The 18,472-nt window shown below is 33.5% G+C and overlaps 1 protein-coding gene across 1 annotated transcript; it reads left to right on the forward strand.

The window, feature by feature from the left end:
• The first annotated feature begins 14,059 nt into the window (after nt 1-14,059).
• LOC133031525 (uncharacterized) lies at nt 14,060-15,848 on the forward strand. Its single transcript, XM_061105046.1, has 3 exons — nt 14,060-14,114; nt 14,560-14,809; nt 14,858-15,848. The coding sequence occupies exons 1-3, from the start codon at nt 14,060-14,062 to the stop codon at nt 15,846-15,848; spliced, it is 1,296 nt and encodes a 431-aa protein (XP_060961029.1).
• Nucleotides 15,849-18,472: the final 2,624 nt, after the last annotated feature.

Below are 18,472 nucleotides of genomic sequence, written 5' to 3' on the forward strand. Positions count from 1 at the left end.
GTTATTAAATAATTAGTTTTGGCATTTAAATGATTAGAATTGGAAAAATAGCATTTTTGGAGAAATTGAAATAAAATTGAGGAAACTGCAAAATCCAAGTGAGGCCCATATTCCCTCTATGGCCGTGCACTCCCTTTGTGTTTCCCAATTATTATTTTTATTTTTTAATTGTCATGTAATTGCTAATCAAAGCCTAGCTATAATAGGAAAGTGGTGAATCACACTAAATAAGGCAGTTAATCAATTACACAGTAAAAGAGAAAACTGTTTATTTGGAAAGTTGTGCTCTCCCTTCTCCCTATATATAGCAGCCCTTGTTCTCTTCTCTTGTACATGATATGAAGCCATAAGCCACGAAATTCAAGAGAGAAAAAGAGAGAAAATTTCGAAATCCTTGTGAGATGAGTAGTGCCCACAGACATCAAGTGGTATCTCAATCATAGTATGTAAGACTATGGAATTTCTACATCAAAGAAGGAGAAAAGAAGATCCAGGTTCAGATCTTGGTGATGCTCTGCTACAGAAAGGAATCAAGGGCTAGAGATCTGAACGGAAGGAGTCATATTATTCCGCTGCACCCACTGTAAGGTTTTTTTAACTTTATATGTGTTTATTTTCATTGTTTTAGAATTCATATTAGGTTGTTAATCCAACATACTTGTTAGTAAATCTAGATCCTGGTAAAATAATTTCCAACAACTGGTATCAGAGCCATGGTAGTGATTTACTTTCATGTAATATGAATTAAAACGATGATTGCATGTTTCTGTGTTGATTTGGATGGTTTCATGTTGGTTTATGTGTTGTTTGATGAATGTTGATGTTGTACAGTTTCGTTTTCCATGAAAAATATTTTTTCAATTTTGGAAAATATTTTATTTGGATTCCTTGTGAAAAATTAAGCAATTTTGTTTTTTACGGAACTCGATTCTGATAAAAATTGAGAAAGATATGAATTTTTGAAAATCGGGATTCAAGGCTGTCAAGGGTGGTGCTCATGCGCACCAGACCCTCGGATCAGCCTTTCCATCCGCGCGCGTAAGTCTGGGCGTGCACCCTGCAGCTGACCGAGGCTTCTCGGTCGAAGTCCCTGCAAGCGCCGAGTTTTCTCGGCGTCATCCCCTGCTCCGCGCGCGTTTTGGGTGTCATGCAGCCTATTTTGGCTGCAATTGCAGGCTACTGTCAGCAAAAACCCAAAAATTGCGATTCTTGGGATTTTTTCATGGGTTTGTTTCCCAAAATTCATTTTTCCATTTTAAATATTTCTAAATTGAAATGTTTCCAATTTTAAATATTTTCAATTTGGAATTTTTTCCAATTTCAAATATTTCTATTTTGGAATGTTTTCATTTTTAAATATTTCCTATTATGGTCAGATTTAAAAATTTGTTAACTTCTTTAATATTTATTTATTATTTAATTATAAGATTAGATATTTTGATATTTAAGATATTTTAAATTAAAAGATAACTTTGTCTTTTTATTTAAAATATTATATTAAAATTATCTTATATGGCAAATTAAATAATTAATAAATTTGAAATTAACATAGATATTTTTATAGATATACTTACCATAATGTTTTCAAATTCAAAAATTTGTTATTTTGTTAAATATTTAATTATTTATAAATTATAAGTTTAAAAATGATATTTTTTCTATATATATCATTTTTTCCTTATTAGAAATTTTTAGAGATTTGAATATTGCTTAATTTGAGATATTTTGACATATAATTATGGTAATTATTATTTATTTATTATTTTATTCCTAAAATAATAATTATCTAACCAAATCTATTTTAGAATTGGTTTATTTTATTAAATTATAAGATCTGAAAGTGATATTGGAGATTCTTTCCTTTCAAATCATTGATCTTATTAGATATTTAATTTGATTCAAATAAACCTAGATATTTTAAAATTAGTTTCCTTTATTTGGTTAGTTTAAGAATAATAATTTAATTATATTAATATCTTAATTCACATCTGTTACATGGACAATGTTTGTTTATTTATATTGTTTATTCAAAACTTTTTAACAAACCTATTATTTATCTGATCTAAATTGCTATGATTAACTTGTTGACAGATCATGATCCAATGATCTGATTTTAATCATAGTCCAATTGACGATAGATCTTATAAATAATTTGTAACAGGTAAATTTTGTACTTCTTTCATCTGTGTAAACCTAGTAACATGATAGGACCCATCCAAATCATTTGACCTGTGTGAGCCTATATGTTTGCTTTTGGGCTTAGATGCATGTAGGAAGCCCATTTAAGTTTTTACTAAGTAAATGGACTAGGTTGCTAAAATAAATTTTGACATAAAGAAATTTATTTAGGTCCAATTAGATTTGGGCTTATTCAATGAATAACAATTGTTTATTTTAGGGTTAAATTCCTCTCTTTTGGGCCTTGTGTGAGAGTTGGGGGCCATAGAAGTGGGTACGACATACTGAACCCAGCTCCCCCTCACATGAACTACCCCAATTGTGAAGGCCCATTTGCCTTATTTAAATAATTGTGTTAGGTTAATTATATTAGTCTAACCTAATTAAAATTGAATTAGCAACATAATTAACTTTTAAAATATATGAAATTTATTTTTCATGTAATATTTTAAAGTTAATTTTAGAAAAACACTTAGTCAATGATATATTCTAGATAGTTATTTCTAGTACTAGTTATTATTTCTAATATTAAATAGGAAAATATCATAGATTGTGAAATTAATTGTTTCCTAATTAATTTTGGTACAATCTAAGTTTAGTATATTTTCCTGGTATTAAACTAGAATTAATAATTAAGTTTCCTCTTTACTTAATTATTTATTTCTTGAATTTAATACATTTAATTAAATTAAAAATTTCAATATCTAAGTTGATTTTCATCATGATACTTTAATATTGTTATTTTCATGTTATTTAATTAAATTTGAAAATTATTTTAAGTTTGGAATCTTATTTCAGAATAACTTAAGTTTGAATAATTTTCAAAATATATTTTATTTTATTTTATTAATCATTTTCCAAAATTTCGAAATTGCATTTTTTTTTAATGCAAAAATTTTGAATTTTATTTGAAAAATAGATTAAAGTTGAAAATTATTTATTTAATTTTTGACCAACTTAAATCATTGATTTTTTCATTTAATGATTAATTAAAATAAATGAACTAAAATATATTATAATTAGAAATTGGATTAATTAGTCTACGAAAGTCTAGATAGATATTATCTGTTTTGCTTGAAGTATTTTTCTAGTGATATTTAATTAAATAGAAAATTAATATTTAAGTTGATTTTTAATCATGATACTTAAATATTTGAAATTTTTCTTAGATAATTAATTAAATAGGAAAATTATATTTTTTGTTGAAAATTAATTTTTTATTAATTTTGGGCCAACATAAAATTAGAGTAATTTTCCAGGATTTATTTTATTTTGTTTTAAAGCATTTTCGAAAAATGCAATATATATTTATAGAAAATTAAATTTGAGTTGTAAATTAATTTAAATTAATTTTGAAACAACTTAAATTGAATAATTTTCTAAATATTTATGGAAATTATTACTAAGATAGAAATAATTCACGTTATTTATCCATCTAAGTATAATTTATAAATATTAAATTAAAATTTATATTTGGAATTTTTCATTCTAAATTGGAAATTTTAATTAAATAAATATATATTTAAAATAAATATTAGAAGAAAATACAACCCTTCATTAAATAATGAGCTTTATTATTATAAGGATATTCGATCTCCATTGTTGGTTTTACATAGCTATTGTTTTAGTGAGTAATCCTCCCTAATGGAGGAACGTTCATTAGCAAGTTAGCACCGTATAATCTCGAAAGATAAGTAATCTTGTAAGTTTTTTTTATATAGTTTATGATCACCCTAATGGTGACGACTGTATAAGACTTGCAAGAATATGAAACAATGGTAGAAGCTCATAAGATAGAATAGCCTTGACTCTCGCCTAAACGGGACAACGCGGATTCACATCTTGATCGAATAAAAGGTTGCTAGAATGTTGATCATTTTAGATGAGCTGACAACTCTATTCAATGGATGATAGCTTTGACTCTCGCCTAAACGGGACACTGATATCAGTTTGTTGAAAACCTTGGAAATTATTTAGGATTGTATGTTTTAGTATTTTCACTTGTCATTCCTACTTGCTATGTGCTTCATAATTTCTGAATTGTGTATGAATTTGTATTGAACCATGTTATTTTCTGTTATTAAATTGTAGTTTAATTTCGAATCTTCATTGTTGGTCTAACTTGATTTGTTTTTCTAATGAGATAAATCCCTAATGGATTTTCACCATTAGACTAACATAATAGTGTTAGATCTCGAAAGATAAATATTGTATATGCAACATCTAACTGTTCATCAATTGATGACAACTTAGACTAGTGTTTTACAATATGAAACAAGAAGATTGTATAAATAAGATTACTTTGACTCTCGCTAATCGGAGCATCGTTGGATTCTTATTTAAAACGAAATTATCCTAATTCCTCTTAGCTTATTCATTTCGAATTAGCTTAATGACATATCATTGGATGAATGGTCTATAAATCATATAAAGTCATATTTTCTCTTAAGAAATTAGATGACACATATGATTATATTCCCGGAATTCTATCCCTAAATGATATAAATCCTCAATCTTAGATATCTCCTACTTGTATAGGCAAATCATAGAGTTAGATTAGTAGTGGTGGTCCAAGAGAGAATTACTAATTATACAGTTACACTTTCACAAGTGTTTCATGACCATTTTCTTTCAATGGATTTAAACTGTATGAGTTTAGTATTCTGTGACCAGAATCCACTTGAACTATTCTATGAACTCTTTGATGTAACTTAAGTCATCAAAAGATTCAACCACATATTTTATAAATCTATGGCATTTGTATCTTGTTCATAGTGGTTTTGACAAGATCATTCTCTGCAAAGAGTTAATATGCCTATATCCACTGAAAGTAATTTCATCTCATTCGCAAATGGATGTACATTCAGGGGTGGATATGAGTTTTCGTTGTATTCTTAAAACAATTACTCTAGATTTTACCTTATGCAAAAGAAATTTGAAATGTTTGAAAAATTTCATGAATTTCTAGCAATGGTGAAGGAAAGTGGTTAAAGATCTTGCGAACTGATAGGGGTGGAGAAAAAGGTAGTAGATATGCAGTTCAAAGATCATTAATTTGATTTTTAAATTATATCCAAACATACCTCCCCAGAAATTCGAGTTGCATATTGATGATTAGTTACTAGTTGTTGCCTAAATCTTTATATGGTAATAAAATTTCAGAATGATGTAATGGTTGTATACTTAATGTAAATCATTACTAGATTCATGGATGACCTAATCGAAATCTTAAGAAAAGCTAGAACTGCTAACCCTGGTTTGCATGTTTGTTAGCTATTCTAAGTGATTAGGGGTGAAGCATCCCATAGTCATTAGATAAGAAAGTGTTTGTTTAAACAAATACTACTTTTCTAAGAAAATGACTAAGTCTGAAAATAAAGTAGCAAATAAAGGAGATATTTTTTTTTTCTTGATTCCAAAAGTGTTCTATCATCTTATTTTACAAGATGATCCCACTGACTCTGTTGTCTTAACACAACTGAAGAGGTCTATACCATTTAGTTTTCTTTGACATAGTTCACGGTACCTTGTTGTAGTGGGAGAGTTTCTAGGAACTCAACTTCTTATAACTTGGAAGACACTAGTGATTAAAATCCATTGTGAGTTTAAACAAGTAATGGATTGTCAAGATAAGAAACTAAGAAGAAAGCCAATAGAACTATGGTTTGATCCATTCACATGGAGTAACCTAAAGTTTTCTGTTACAAGGACATGAAAGGAAATTTTTGTTCATAAGTCTATTCAATGGACTTAACAAAACTTCCTGTTCCTAGTATTATAGGTTTGAGGTTATATAAACCTATGGCTTGTGGTATACCTGGTAATTACTTACTCTAATGCAAGCAACTTACTTTAGTAAGATGCTGAAGCATTTTCTTTCCAATGGCAATCTATAGAAGCTTCAAAACTTCTAAGCATAGATTATATTTATCTAAGGAAAAGTCTCAACTATTCCAGAGAAGATAAAGCCATGAAAGAATTTCTTAAATCAACAGTGAGAGGTCTCAGATATGCTTTAGTATGTCTTAGACCAGACACCTGCTGTTGAGTGGGAGTAATGAGTAAGTATCAGATTAATCCAGGAGAGGAACATTGGAAGACAATCAAGTAAATCTTAAGATTAAGAAGAGGAACTATATGTTAGTCAATAAGGGTGTTTTTGAAACTCTTAGACTACACCACATCAGATTTTGAGACTTGCCTGTGTGCTAGAAAGTCAGCTGATGAGATGGTGATTACTTTGGGGGTGGAGTAGCGATTTTGGAGAAGTGTAAAAACCTATCTGAAATCTCTTGGTCTACCAGAGAGAGACTGAATGTTAAAAGTTGCAGGAAAGATACTTATTCAGTCTAAGGAAAGTTCTATACATTTGTGGCACTGTTCCAACTTGCCTTAACTACTAGGGTTACTTCCTGAATAACCAAAGAGTAGTTGCCCAAAAGTATAGAATCCAGTATCCCAAAATAGTTGACATATAGAGAGAAATTTCACAATATCAAGGATTTTGTGATTAAGGAAGAGTAATAGTGGAGAAGAGGTTGTGTTTAATTCAACCTGTCAGATCCCATTACGAGGAGTTTACTACTATTACACTTGATTGGTATATCAAGGTGTTAATGATTATTTGAAATGCACTTTTTGTTTTATATTAGTGCAAGTGGGAGTTTGTTGGGTTTTATGCCCTAAATAAAACTCATTTCATATAATCATATTTACTTATTAATAAAGATCAGAAATAACATTTTATGTTGCATGGTTCACATGATTTATTTCATGATTATATGTATATAATGTATGAATTCTTTTTAAGTCCAGAACATATGAGTTGGTTAAAGATTATAGTGTTGTCAGCACAGTGGAATATAATCTTTATTATATGCTCAAAAGTTTATTCTCTGATTTGTCAGAACACTGGATTTAGACTGACATGGTATAATCAGCGATAGGTATTCTTACACCTTGGAAAAGTGTTATGTCCTTTCATGGACATTGGCAAAGTTTACCAGTATCGGATGTATGGAGTATACATCGGAAGGGACCGATATTGAACTTTGATTAGAGATGTTAAAACTTACCGTAATATCTATTCAATTTCAATATCACTTGTTGATCCTAGATCACATGATCGAAATCCTGATATGGTTAGGCTCAATTTCAAGAGTGTTACTCGTGTTCTTTGATTTGTTAGTTAAGCCTAGTTTTGTATCAGGGTGATACGTACATTTTGGGAACACGGTAGTGCAATTGAGTGGGAGCGCTAACATAAATATGGAATCTATAGCTTCTATTTGGCAAATAGAAGTAAAGGATGATTTCCTTCGAGCTTAACCAAGCGAAGATAAATGATGGAGATCTCATTTCACTTAGGTGAAATATCATTTATGCAGGGTTAAGTGTTTTAAGGATAAAATACATTGTAGGGTGTTACGGTAATTTAATCCCTGTACAGTGTAAATCATCTATATAGAGGATCATTGATCACATTAGGGTTATAACAATGGATAACTAATGACGTGTCTATATCGTGGAACATATAGAGCGTTCTATATGACTGAGAGTGCAATTCCAAGTTCTAAGTGTGGATTCAATGAGGAATTAATAAGTTAGGGAATTTACTTGGTAAATTCGGTTCGACTTATTGGAAGCTCGGTTATATAGACCCATGGTCCCCATACTAGTTGAGACCATACTGCTTGTAAGACTCAGTTAATTGATTTTAATTAATCAATTATAATTCTAAAAGTTAGACTATGTCTACTTTATGAATTCTCACAGTTTAAGGATGAAATCGTAAAGAAAAGGGTTTCTAGGTTTAATTATTAATTAAGAGACTTTGTATGTCTAATTAATAATTATTTTAAATGACAATATTATTTAATAATCTATTTTAGTTATTAAATAATTAGTTTTGGCATTTAAATGATTAGAATTGGAAAAATGGCATTTTTGGAGAAATTGAAATAAAATTGAGGAAACTGCAAAATCGAAGTGAGGCCCATATTCCCTCTATGGCCGAGCACTCCCTTTGTGTTTCCCAATTATTATTTTTATTTTTTAATTGTCATGTAATTACTAATCAAAGCGTAGCTATAATAGGAAAGTGGTGAATCACACTAAATAAGGCAGTTAATTAATTACACAGTAAAAGAGGAAACTGTTTATTTGGAAAGTTGTGCTCTCCCTTCTCCCTATATATAGCAGCCCTTGTTCTCTTCTCTTGTACATGATATGAAGCCATAAGCCACGAAATTCAAGAGAGAAAAAGAGAGAAAATTTCAAAATCCTTGTGAGATGAGTAGTGCCCACAGACATCAAGTGGTATCTCAATCATAGTATGTAAGACTATGGAATTTCTACATCAAAGAAGGAGAAAAGAAGATCCAGGTTCAGATCTTGGTGATGCTCTGCTACAGAAAGGAATCAAGGGCTAGAGATCTGAACGGAAGGAGTCATATTATTCCGTTGCACCCACTGTAAGGTTTTCTAACTTTATATGTGTTTATTTTCATTGTTTTAGAATTCATATTAGGTTGTTAATCCAACATACTTGTTAGTAAATCTAGATCCTGGTAAAATAATTTCCAACACTTACCGCCTCAGAGAGCCAGGTCAGAAATTTCACTTCAAAAGTCATGGATCGGGCCGTTGTTCCACAGACAAAGACAAGGTAACTTAATTACAATTGATTTTTTTGTTATTTAACTTGAATTTAATTTGCATATTTTTATTCATTTACTTTTTATTGTCTCATACAGCGGTAACTGCGGGATGTACGTGATAGAGCACATCGAGCATAGTATGCTGGAGACTACGTTTGATAATGTGCACGATGAGAATATGAGGAAATTTAGAGAGCGGTGGTGTGTAGATTTATTTTACCAGAATTTAGCATGAACAAATGTATTTTTTATTTGGTATTTATTAAGATAACAATGTAACTGGTTTTTTTTATTGGTATGTTTATGTTTTTTCAAGAGTTCATACAAATTTTACGCCTTTCTTTCGTGCAACAAATTATAATAATTATGTAAACATAAAATATCACAAATTCTAATGTTTAAAATAGTCCAACATTAATTCAATAACAATACATAATAGTCCAACACATCACGATACAAATAAACTAAAATAACATTTTTAACCTCGGTAGTTGCAAGTGCTTCTGTTGTGCCCCTTGGCACCGCACATGCTATAATTTCGCGATTTGATAATCCTTTCACCGTTACAAGCAGTTCGGTTGTTCTTAATTCTTCCAACCTTTTGCTTCTTGGGTCGCCCTACTGGTTGCTTCTCAACAGGCACTCCAACTGTCATGTTCTTGATGTCATCAGGCAATTCCCAATCATCCTCGTCACCAACTGGCATAATTGTTCCTTCATATGTCCTAAACCCCCGAATAGAAGGACCCAGAGAGAAGAAACAATACTTGAAGCGACCATCTTCTACCACAAAATCCGTGATGGTACCTGGATTCCGCAACTGTAGCATGTGCAAGTAACTAGGTAATTTCGAGTACAAATCTTCAGGTGTACCCCGAGCTAGGTGTAGTGCCTTCTCTCTGCACCTCCATGCCTTTTCGTAACTCATTTGGATCCCGTAATCCTTGTGCATACTTTTTCTTATATCAGAGGGCAATTGATCCGAGCCGTCAGTTGCGAACTTATCCTTAATTAGATGGGCAACTATTACAGGTGATGCTTGACGGTTATCTTTTCCTCGAAGATCAAGGGAACATGTATGTACATTATGAAATGTACTCACCTCAAACATGTTAGAAAGTACGTTCTTCTTCGCTCTTAATCTCCACCCACAATATGTATCCTTACATGTGACGTACCAAATATCAGTACCGAACTTCCTAAGGTAGTAGTCAAACCCTTTCTTCATTGCATACAGGCCAACAACCATCTTTAAATGCTCTTTGTCTCTAAAAAACTTTCCCACATGTAACTCCCCGCCTGGTGTGCCACCCGTTGATATATAATGACTATGATCCTCAATGCCTTCTCTTGTATACATTTTCTCCTTGAATTTATCGTAACTTGTCGAAGAAGAAAATGGATCGCTCCATCCAGTCACATTCGTACCTCGAGCATCAGTAGGACCACTAATATCATTGGTCTCTCTACCATTATTAGGACCTGTACTGTCTGTAGCTCCTCTAGCATGACTGGTTTCGCCTGGACGACTACTACTAGTACCAGGTGTTTGGCAATTTTCTCTACGGGGCATTCTTTTCTGTGTCGGTGGCCTCGGTGGTATTTGGTACGATAGTGGAGTCAAGTTCAAAGGTACAGCAGCAGGGGCCTCTGTACCTTGGTCGTCTCTTACGCCCTCATTGCCCTCAACATAACATTCAGGGTCTGTACCATTAAAAAAACCATCGATGAACGACATTTGTGCTACAATATTAGCACTCAGCATCATATTGTTTAATTCAGGTAGTACATCCGCCACCAACACCTCTGGATTTGTTTCTGGAACAAAACTCCCAACCTCGCTACGATTATCCTTAACAGAACTTGGTGTGGGACTAGGATCGACGCAAACATTCTTCTTTAACAAAGTCACAAACAAAGGAGTAAATTCATCTGGCTTCTTCGCAAGTGTAGATAAAAAGTACCTTGCACGCTTATCATTTCCAATAACTTCAGGGCGATACTCAAAGCCTTTCTTGTACTTGTAATGTACTTCCAATTTCAAGTCATACTCCACTTTGTCGACATCCAATTCTTCGTACAAAACATCAACCAAACCTGAGTAGCTTAGGTTCGGATCAATGTCAAATGTCAAATTGTCGCCCCGTTTATAAACCCAATCTCTACCATCAAACTCCCAAACACCATTATACATAACACACGCATTTACAGTTGAACCTGTCACATACATTTAAAAAAATACAGTTATAATTTACAACAAAAATCTCACCGGAAAAAAATCTTGATTAATAATTAATAATAATATTTCATAATTAATAATAATAATTCATAATTAATAATAATAATTCATAATTAATCATAAAACAATTATTAATAAAAAAATTAATAACACAAAAATTAATAAAACATTTGTTGATAAAACAAATAAAAAAATTAACAATTAATAATCCAATAATTTATTAAATTCATAACTCAATAATAAATAATATAATTCTTAAAACATTAATAAATAATAAATAATAATAATAATAATAATAATAATAAAAAAACAGGTCGGATCCGATTGGTCCGACCATCGGACCGACATGGTGGACCGTCGGACCCACGTTCAAAAGAAAAATTAAAATTAAAATTAGACATAAGGCCCGATGGGGGTCCGACCATCGGACCCACTTGGGGACCATCGGGCCAGGATCAAAAAAATTTTTTTTAAAAAAAAAGAAAAATAGCCACTAGTCCGATGGGGTCCGACCATCGGACCCTCTTGATGGACCATCGGACCCATCGGGCCATTACCCCTGCCAACCAAATTTTTCCACACATCGGGCCCCCATCGGCCCAGCATCGGACCCCATCGGGCCAGACAGCAAAAAATGCAGAAAACCAGTAAAATTCCAGTTTTCACATGCAGCAAACATTTTAACAGAAAAAATACCCAAATAACAGCAACAATAGACAGATCAAGCAACAAAAACAACATTCTTAATTAAATATAACAACAACAAACAATATTTTTTTAAAAAAATTAATTACTTACCCATTAATGGAGCTTGTAGTGTTCTAGGTTCTAACGTGGTGGATTAGTGTGGGAGATCCCTAGTGTGGTGCCTTGTAGTGTGGAAGGTTGTAGGTTTAGTGTATTAATGAGTGAAGAAAAGAAAAAAAAATTTTGGTGGTGGTGAAGGTAGGAGTTCGGGTGGGGAATGCATTGATGAGAAGAGAGGATTGTGGTGGGTACATGTAATTAGGGGTATTATGGGGAAAACAAAAAAAATGTCATATATAACAAAGTATGTTAAGTATAAGTTTAGGGGAAAAATTATAAAGCAATGTAAGCATATTAATTCAAATTTCTCTTTTATAATAGTCATGCTGCAAAAAAAAAAAAAAAGAATATATTTATAATACACACAAATAATAAAATTTTATATATATGATATAATATTTATTTATTAAGTTTTTTAGGCCTTGGCTCCCCAAATGTTTTTATTTTCAATTTTTTAGTTTTAATTTTGTAATTTTTTTTCATTAAAATTTTATTTAATAGCCCTCAAATTATCTTTTTTTATACTTTGGCCCCTTTTAAATTAGTTTTTATACTTTGGCCCCTTATGTATGTAAGTTACTATATAGATTTTTTTTTTTTGAAAAAATAGCTTCAGAGAACACCACCAAAGTGCAAAGATCAACTAAGGGGCAGAGAGCTTTCATTGATAAATGACCTCAGCCAAGATAAGGTTCCGAATACAATTTGGATAATTAGATCACTAAATTGTATTTGCAGTAGCTGTTAAAGTAAATTTAGCAAAAATATCAGCTACTACATTAGTAGTTTTGGAGCAAAAGGTGAACGTAAAGTATACCTCACAACATTAAAATGATTACATATATCTAATATCATCAAAAATTAAACCCAAAAAGATAAATCTAAAACTATATGCATATTAAGTTTATGAATTAATCTTTGGCAATTTAATTCAAAATATGCATTGTGAAACAGTTTGTCTAACGGCGAGGGCCTTTGCCCACTCAAGTTAAGGGAGGGACTCACGTTTCTACACTGCTGACGCAAACACCACTCCTCTTGAATCCCAAATGAACATACCTAGACCACAAGAACCACCGTTAACGAGAGTGACATCGGTATTGGCTTTGAGGATTATAGTTGCTGGGGGAGTCCAACGAGGTGGGGGTTCTTCTAACTAATAATCAAGAGCAGCAGGAAAAAAAGAAAGTAACTTGAGTGTTTTCTTAATGATATTATGGTTCCGTTTGGATAAGGCTCTACCTTTACTTAGAGTTAGAAGTATAAGATAAATATAAGATTTAACTTATTTTTACCGTTTGGATAACTATTAATGATTCTTTTTTTAATAAAAAATAATTTTCAAAATATTTGAATATTATTAAAAAAAAAAAGAGACTATTTTTTATTCAAACACTCCTAAAATGATTTTTTTTAATTATAAAAGCTAAAAAAGAGTTATAAGAGTTAAACCAATCTGAATTAAGATCATCGGTTAAAAAGTGGTGTCTTATACTGTGTTAAACCAATCTAAATTTGACACGTCAATTAATTTTTTATTTATTAAAAAATTAAACCTTTAACTAAGTGAACAAAAGTACTTTGTATATTTAATATAAACTAAATTAATTGAGTTATTAAAATTAAATTAATATTATATGAAACACCATTTTTTAACCCACAATCTTAATTCAACCAACTCGGACCTATATAGAATTATTTCTCACGGAGTTTCTGACCTATGTTCTCACAATTCTCTATTTTCTTTCAAATTTCAATCTCCATTTATTCATTTTTTTTTTCAGAAAAAAAAGAAATAATAATAGGGAAATTTGATTTTCTGTACTTAAAAAACCTAATATTTTATTCTTAAACCAATACATTTCAAACTTAAAAATATATGACAGTTTTATCTAAAACCCAAAAATACCCCTCTCATAACTCAGCCTTATTTTTTCCCAACCCGCATATGCATCGGACTCCCCCATCGGGCCCCATCGGACCCCGCATCGGCCCCGTCGGACCCAACCCCCCTCTCTCTTCCTCTCTCTCAAATCGAAAAAAAAACCAGGGTCCAATGGTCGGTCGGACCCCATGGTCCGACCATCGGACCCTGGTTTTTTTTTCGGTTTGAGAGAGAGGAAGAGAGAGGGTGGTTGAGTCCGAGAGAGGGGGGCTGGGTCATTCGTCAGAGGTGATGGGTGGTCCTCGGTGGTCGTCGGAGGTGGTGGAGGTGAGCCATGGAGGTGGTGGTGCGTTTGGGTGGTCCTCACGGGTTGAGAGAGAGGAAGAGAGAGGGGGGCTGGGTGGTCCTCGGTGGTCGTCGGAGGTCGTGGAGGTCGTCGGAGCCGTGCTCTTTGGTTGAGCCGTGGAGGTTGTGGGATGGTTTGGGTGGGGCGGCGAAGATATGCCGAGATAGAGAGAGAAAGAGAGATGCAGAGAGAGTTTGAGGGAAGGAGAGAGAAAGGGTGAGTTATGAGAGGAGTATTTTTTGGGTTTTGAAAAAAGTGTCATATTTTTTTTAGTTTAAAATGTATTGGTTTAAGAATAAAATATTAAGGTTTTTTAAGTATAGAAAATCAAATTTCCCTAATAATAATAATAATAATAATAATAATAATAATAATAATAATAACGACATTCCTAAATTTAAATAAGGTCATACTCAAGTTTTTCTGTGGGTTCTTGCTCTTGCAGCTGACCTAGCTGGTGCCATGGCTAAAACAAGGTCAAAAATCCATGGAAAACCTAAATCTGTGACTAAGATTTCGAAGAGGAAAGGGGGGAAATCAAAGATGGATGCGATTCCATCAGGTTCGATGGATCAGATTTCAGAAATTGAAGCGTTGGATGTTTCTGATGAGGAAGACATGGCAGACGTTGCTCCGGCTATGAGGGATGTTTTTGCTCCTCTATCACCGAAGTCTTCACTGGAAGAGATACAGAGGTAGGAAGAAGTTCGAAGTGATTTTTCTCACTTTCTCCAGGCGAATAGGCAATGTAACAGTAACATTGCAGCAGGTATACACTCTATCCCTCCTGTTTTGCGATCAAATTCTGTTATGCGTAATCTTGAGAATTCGTTTCTGAATACTGAGAATAAGGAGAGTAAAGTGAAGATTACATTAGATGATATTGAAGATGAGATTTCCTTTTGGAAACCTTCGATTGTTTGCTATGTATTAGGAGTAAATCCTCCTCTGCATATTTTGGATGGCTTTGTTCATAGAATATGGCAGGGTAAAGTGGACAGAGTGAAGGTGTTATCCTATGGTATATTCATCATTCGGTTTCATTCAATTGAGGATAGGGATCAAGTGTTGAATGGGGGTTTCATTTTCTTTAACAGAAGACCAGTAGTTATGAGGCCTTGGGACCCAAATGAATCATTCAAAAAAGATGATATGAAGAGTGTGCCTATATGGATCCAATTAGAAGAACTGGAACTGAAATATTGGGGCCAAAAGTCATTGTTTAAGATAGTTGGTCAGATGGGGAAGCCAATCATGGTAGATAATGTGACTAAAGAAAGGGAGAGATTGAACTTCCCTCGGGTTTTAATAGAAGTGCAGATGGACCAAGATTTGCCAGCTTTCTTGGAGTTTGAAAATGAATTTGGTTCGATCACTTCAGTAGGAATAAAATATGAATGGAAGCCAATTTCTTGCTCACATTGTTCTGGTATAGGTCATGCTGCAACAGATTGTAAAAAGAAAATGGGGGGGCAGCAACAATGGATCATTAAAAAGGACAACAGGAAGATGCCACAGGTTGATGAAGAGGGCTTTACCAAAGTTCATAGCAGGAAAAATACTGCTACCCGTGAGCAGGGAACAACTGGAACAACTGAAACTAATGGGGTGATAATGAAGAACTCATTCCAGGGACTTGAAGAAGATGAAATTATAGAAAATGCAGTGGAGAATATGCCTACTGAGATAGTCAAGACAGGAGAGGGGGGAGCACCCTCTCTGTCTAATGGATAAGTTACTTTGTTGGAACGTTCGAGGGGCCAACAATCAACAAAAACAACAGTTGATAAAGCAATTTATCAATATTCAAAAAGTTGATTTTGTTGGTCTTCTCGAAACAAGAGTTAAGGCTCCAAAACTTGGAACCTTATACTCAAATGTGTTTGCAAATTGGTGTTTCTCTACTAATATAGCTTGGCATGCAGGTGGGAAGATCGTCATAGCTTGGAACCCTTGGAGATTTACAGTTGACATTCTTAAATGCACTAGTCAATTAATGCATTTAAGGATGACAACTGTAGATGGGTTTGATAGTTTTGTTACTGTGGTATATGCTGCTAATGATCGAGCTACAAGGAAACTTTTATGGAAAGATTTGTGTGATGTGAGAACAAGTGGTAATTGGGTGGTAATGGGAGACTTCAATGATATTTTGGCTAAAGAGGAGAGGATTGGTCTTAGGACCAAGGCTTATCCTGACACTGAATTCCTTCAATGTGTTAACCATTGTCAATTGGAAGATGTCAAATCAAGTGGGAATTTCTTCACTTGGACGAATAAGCAGCACGGGGATGACAGAATTTTTTCAAAAATTGATCGGATCATGGCTAATCAAGCATGGATTAACAAATATGAGTTTGCTGAAGCTGTCTTTCTCAATGAAGGTTTATTTGATCATACTCCGGGTATCTTATCAATTTATCCTCATGTGGTGAGCGGAAAGAAACCTTTTAAGTACTTTAGGATGTGGAAATCTCATCCTCAGTATGATACTAGCTTGAAAGAAGTGTGGAAGCAACATGAAAGGGGATCCAAAATGTTCCAAGTAGTGACTAAATTGAAGCAATTTAAAGTGAAACTCAAGGAGATTAATAAAGAGGGTTATTCTGATTTACAAAGTGCTGTCATTCGCATTAAGCAGAACTTAGATCTTCTTCAAAGTCAAATACACAAACAGCCTCTTGACTCTAAACTTCACCTTCAAGAAAGAGAACTTAGAGAAAAGCTCATCAAGGTGCAAGGAGACTACTTGTCATTCTTACAACAGAAAGCTAAAGCAGACTGGATTCAACAAGGGGATTGTAATTCAGGTCTGTTTCATGCTTGCATTAAGCAGAGACTGAGGCACAATCGTATCCTATCTATTGAAAGACAAGATGGAAGCAGAGTACATGATCCGGATCAGATTACAGAGGCTTTCCTTGAATTTTACAAAGGAATATTGGGGTCCAAGTTAGAAAATCGAAGGAAAGTTGAGGCAAGAGTTTTGGCTAGAGCTTGCAATTGTCCTAACTCAGAAGTTCACACATGAAGAAGTGAAGAAAGCTGCTTTTAGTATTCCTGGCTCTAAATCCCCTGGTCCTGATGGTTTCTCAAGTAGTTTTTATCAGGACAATTGGGATATCATAGGAGAAGACATTAGTGGTGCAGTACTGGCTTTTCTGGAAACAGGTAACATCCTCAAAGAGATCAATTCAACAATAATTACTCTAGTCCCAAAATGCAAGTGCCCTAATTCGGTTAAGGATTTTAGGCCAATATCTTGTTGCAATGTGATTTATAAAATTGCAACCAAGATATTGAGCTCTAGAATTAGTCAAATTCTTCCTTCAATAATATCTCAATCACAAGGAGGTTTTATTAAAGGAAGATTCATAGGGCACAACATTATGATATGTCAGGATTTGGTAAGGCATTATCATAGGAAAGCAAACAAACCAAGTTGTATGATCAAACTTGATCTCCAAAAAGCTTATGACACGGTTGAGTGGGACTTTTTGGAGGAAATGCTAACTGGCCTAAATTTCCCTAGAAGCTTCATCCAGCTCATTATGAATTGCATCACTACTCCTAAATTCTCTCTTATGTTCAATGGATCCTTACATGGATTCTTTGAATCTAGAAGAGGACTTAGGCAAGGGGACCCTATGTCTCCTCTTCTATTTGTCTTGGGTATGGAATATCTTTCTAGATTAATGGTGAAGATTGGGGAGAAGGAAGATTTTCACTTCCATGATAGATGTTCGGATCTTAAGTTGAATCACTTGGCTTTTGCTGACGATGTCTTACTTTTCAGCCATGGAGATTTTACAAGCGTCCTATACATGCTACAGGCACTCAAGCTTTTCTCTCTTACCTCGGGACTTCAGGCCAATGCTAGCAAAACGGCTATATATTGTAGTAATATGCAGCAGGGGAGTGTGAACAAGCTTCTACAACTTTCTGGGTTTATGAGACAAGAGCTTCCATTTACATATCTTGGAATCCCAATTTGTGCAAGGAAAATTTCAGGTAAAGAGTGTGAGCTTCTGGTTGAAAGAATGACAGCTAGAATAAGGACGTGGAGTTCAAGGAACTTATCTTTTGCGGGAAGAATCACATTAATTAACTCTGTGCTTATTGCAATACAAGCATATTGGAGTCAGATTGTGATTATGCCAAAAAGAATTTTGAAATCCATTGAAGATGTTTGCAGGGCTTTTTTGTGGAAAGGGCAGGCTGTTTTCCATGGAGCAGGGGCTGTTTCTTGGGACAATATTTGTCAAACTAAAACTTCAGGTGGATTGGGAATCAAAAAACTAGAGCTATGGAACAAGGCTGCAATGTCCAAGTACATTTGGGCTATTGCAAATAACCAA

Source organism: Cannabis sativa, chromosome 9 (assembly GCF_029168945.1).
Source record: "Cannabis sativa cultivar Pink pepper isolate KNU-18-1 chromosome 9, ASM2916894v1, whole genome shotgun sequence".
NCBI classification, from domain to species: Eukaryota; Viridiplantae; Streptophyta; class Magnoliopsida; order Rosales; family Cannabaceae; genus Cannabis; species Cannabis sativa.

Coding starts and splice junctions, on each gene's coding strand:
- LOC133031525 (XM_061105046.1), top strand. CDS start 14,060: ATGGGTGGTCCTCGGTGGTCGTCGGAGGTGGTGGAGGTGAGCCATGGA. Junction 14,115..14,559: donor GGTGAGCCATGGAGGTGGTG/GTGCGTTTGGGT, acceptor TTGCTCTTGCAG/CTGACCTAGCTGGTGCCATG. Junction 14,810..14,857: donor TCACTGGAAGAGATACAGAG/GTAGGAAGAAGT, acceptor CCAGGCGAATAG/GCAATGTAACAGTAACATTG.